At 50.1% G+C, this 4017-nt stretch overlaps 1 protein-coding gene across 1 annotated transcript in view; it reads right to left on the bottom strand.

Annotated features, from left to right (window-relative positions):
* TNFRSF8 (TNF receptor superfamily member 8) overlaps nt 1-4017 on the bottom strand; it is a 72565-nt gene that overhangs the window by 22424 nt on the left and 46124 nt on the right. Inside the window, exons 10-11 of the mRNA XM_007942669.1 lie at nt 1763-1864; nt 1605-1654 (exon numbers count right to left, since the gene is read on the bottom strand). Coding sequence (XP_007940860.1) covers nt 1605-1654; nt 1763-1864 — 152 coding nt within the window. The remainder of the gene's footprint in view (nt 1-1604; nt 1655-1762; nt 1865-4017) is intronic.

Here is a 4017-nt window from a genome sequence, read left to right as displayed (position 1 = left end):
AAAAAAAAAAAAAAACTAAACTGATAGCAATGGAAACTCTAAAACTAGAAAAATGTCAAGAAAGCAAACACTGGTTTCAATAAGACACTGAGCCTGACAGCTCATGGAAAAAGATTTGAAACTGACAAAACACAAAAACCCCCCTTGCAAAGGGAACACAGGTTCCTAGTTTTGAAACTCATCAAATTCAAAACATGTCTCAGAGCAACTATATTTTTGTGCCTAAGTCTGAAGTCAAGGCTCTCAAAGGTCTTGGGGATTTGGGGGCGTGAAGGGGGTCGGTCTTCAGTGGGAACAAAGCTAGGAGGAAAGAAGAAGATGGGACAAAATGAAGCCCTCTACAAACAAGGTGAGGCTGGTCAAGTTGCCTCCAGGGCCAGGGCTAAGTCTGGCCATGTGGCCCAGGCCAGTCATCCACCTCCCACAACCACTCCTTGTGGAATGAGGAACATCACAGGGACTGCCTGGGGTTGCTGGGAGGAGTCAGGGAGACCCTCTCCTGGAGCCTGGTAAAGCTTAGAGTCCACAGGACCTAGACAACTCACATTCCTCCTTACTTTGTACTCAGGGCCCAGCACACAGTAGGTGCTCCATCAGTGCTTGTGGGATGTCAAGGAAGACCTGGTCCTGCCTTGAAGGGCACAGGGGGCCGCACAGAAGAGAGAAGACATAGCGAGATGCAAGATGGCCAGAGCCCATCCTGTGCCTGGGAGAGCGGGCCTGGAGGCTGGGCCGGGATCAGAGAGCAAGAACCAGAGAAGGGTCCAGAACAGCCTAGAACTCAGGAAGGCCTGGGATTCCTGATGAGAGAACAGTTTCCAGGCATAGCAGGGCCTGTCATCAACGAGCAGCCTCCATTCCTGACCATGCAGGCTCTGTGGGAAGGGCCTCGCGGGCCCTACATCAGTCAATCCAAAGACCAACACTATGAAGTAAATGTCACTTTCTGAATTTTACAGACGAGGAAACTGAGACACAGAGGAGGTAAGGAACTCGTCCAAAATCACATAGCTCATCATGGTAGAACCAGGACTCCAGCCCTATCTGCTTCTCTCCGACCTGCCCCCTTCCCCTCTGCTGCCTGGGAAGTCAGTGGAAAAGGAGAGGGAGGAGGAAAGAGAGGGGAGGGAGAGGAAGGGGTGAGGACAGGGAGGGAAGAAGGAGGAAGAGACAGGGAGGGAGGGAGAAGGAAGAGAGGGGACACAGAGGGGGGATAGAGGGGTAAGGAGGAAGAGGGACAGCAGGGAGTGGGGAGGCAGGGAGAAAGAGAGGTGGGGGGGGCAGGATGGGAAGAGGGAGGAAGGGAGGGAAGGTGTTCAGGAATGCCCCTCCTGGAGGTTACTACAGAGGAACGAACGAAGGTCATTTCTAAGCCTTCATACCTGCACCCCATCCAAATAGCTCCAAGCAGGGTGTGTCACAAAGGCTTCACCCACCCACCTGCTTTCCCCATTACAGGCGAGGTTGGGAGACCAGGCCGGTGGAGCCATGAGGCTGAGTTCAGAGAAGATAAACCTCCTGAGCCCAAACCCAGGCAGGGCCCGGAGCGGCTTTGTGTCTGGCTGGTTCAAGCAGCCCCTCAGTCCCTCTGGAGACTTACCCACAGGCTCTGGCTTAGGCCGGAAGGTCTGGCCTGGGAAGCACAGGTGAAGCTCTGAAAGAACACCAAAGGAGAGTTAGGGGTGCCAGGGCAGTGAGCCAGGCCAGGCTAGCTCCAAGCTGCCCTCCCAGTCCTTCCGGGGCCCAGGACACGTCCACTTACTCTGCCTGAGCCCCTTCCTGCAGGCCCTCCAGTGGCATAGGAGGAAGATGCTAGAGACCAGGAACAGCACCAGCACCGTGGTCGCCCAGAAGAGCACAGGTCCTGAAACACAAAGGGGCCCTGCTGGTTTGCCCTGCACCTACAGCAGTGAGCCAAGGCCCTCCTGCAACCACACAGGACAGCCCTAGGCCTGCACTGCTTCCTCCATCCTCTGGGACCTGGGTTCCCTTGTGGCTTATAGTGCCTGATCCTTTCCCAAGCCAGCAGTGAAGCCCAGCCCCTGTATCTGACCCAGCCCTCACCCATCTGCCTCCTCACCATCAGGGCTAACTAAATTGTTTCAAGAAGAATAAACTATTCCTAAACCAAAAAAAAAAAAAAAAGTGTTGCCGTTCAGTTGATTCTGACTCCACGACCCATGTGGTACAGAGTAGAACGGTGCTGCACAGGGTTTTCTTGTCTATAATCTTTACAGAAGTTTGCCAGGTCTTTCTTCTGTGGCACCATTGGGTGGGTTCAAACCATCAGCCTTTAGGCTAGTAGTCAAGCACAAACTGTTTGCATCACCTAGCGACAGTTGCCATGGAGTTGATTCCAATGTATAGCAATCCTATATGTCAGAATAAAACTGTGCTGACTTTTTAGAAGATTGCCAGTGCTTTCTTCCGAAGTGCCTCAGGGTGGACTCAAACTACCAACCTTCCTTTTGGTTAACTGCCAATACATTAACTGTTGTACCACCCAGGGACTCCAAATATCCCTAGGGAGTGAGAAATTTAGGAGTCAAGAAGCCAGAAGGAAGAAGGGATAATGCCTGGGGACTGTGGAGGAAGGCACAGTGTAGTGAACAGCCCTGGGCAGCTGGCAGCACTCACAGTGTGGCCAAGGTCAGAGTCAGAAAGGCGGAGCTGTGAAGATGGGTAAAGTATGTGAGTGTGTCTGACACTGCTTTGCATGAGCTCCCAGCCTCCCCACTAGACTGTAAACTCCATAAGAGTAGGCGTGTGCTCTGCAAACACAGTCAGTGCCCACCGAGTGAACCAATCAACAACCCTATGCTATAGGCACTGTTACTATCTTCATTTTACAACCTAGGGAAACCAAGGCTCACTAAGGTTAAGTAACTTGCCCAAGGTCACCGCAAGGGTAAATGGCAGTCACAGCTCAGTTCAAGCAGGCAGACTCCAGAGTCCATGCTTTTAATTGCTATCTTGATGTATTTCTTTATATCTTAGCACCTACTTGCTTCCTATTTCCTTTCTTTTTTTCACTTTTGAAACTTGTAAAGGTCATATATCCAGTTATTGTGTTTTAAGTCCAATTTTAGATGTTAAAAATGTAATATATGCCAAATGAGTAGCTGTAACACTTTTATGTGCATATGACTCCCCTGGAGATCTTGTTAAAATTCAGATTCTTATTCAGCCAGTCTAGGTGCGGATAATTTGCTTTTCGAACAAGGTTACAAATGGATAAGCGCTTGACCACCAGCTGAAAGGCTGGCAGTTCAAACCCATTCAGAGGCACCTCCACAGACAGCCAGGTGATCTGCTTCCGAAAGGTCACAGCCTTGAAAACCCTATGAAGTGCTTCTACTCTGTATGCACAGGGTCACTGTGAGTCAGAATCAACTTCAGCAAACAAGTGCCCAGGTGGTACTGATGCAAGCAGGTCCACTATCATCACACTTTGAGAACTACAGTACTGGCCTAGGGCATTACCACCACCTAGTGGCAGCTACTAGAATTGCAAGCCCTAAAAAGAATTGCCCAGTGTTTAAGGAGAGCACTCAGTGGCACAGTGGTTAAAGCTCTGCTCACAAAAAAGTCAGTTGTTCAAACCCACCAGTTGCTCCACAGGAGAAAGCTGAGGCAGTCTGCTTCCATAAAGATTTACAGGCTTGGAAACCCTACAAGGCAGTTCTACTCTGTCCTATTGGGTCACTATGAGTCAGAATCAACTCGATTGCATGCAACATTTCTAGGGGAGTCCTTGGGTAGTACAAATGGTTAGTATGCTCTTGGGAGAAAGGCCTGGTAATCTATTTCCAAAAAAGTCAGCCATGGGAAGCCCTGTGGAGTACAGTTCTACTCTCCCACACATGGGGTCCCCATGAACCTGGGTTGACTCAATGTTCTACTCTCATGCACATGGGGTCCCCATGAAAAACAAAACACCAAACTCACTGCCATGGAGTCAATTCTGACTCATAGAGACCCCCATTAGGTTTCTGAGGTGGTAAATCTTTACAGAAG

Source organism: Orycteropus afer, unplaced genomic scaffold (genome assembly GCF_000298275.1).
Source record: "Orycteropus afer afer isolate SDZICR_OR568_19922 unplaced genomic scaffold, OryAfe1.0 scaffold00094, whole genome shotgun sequence".
Taxonomy (NCBI): Eukaryota; Metazoa; Chordata; class Mammalia; order Tubulidentata; family Orycteropodidae; genus Orycteropus; species Orycteropus afer.
Note: the sequence above shows the minus strand (reverse complement) of the source record. Positions and strands in the feature narration are given on the sequence as shown.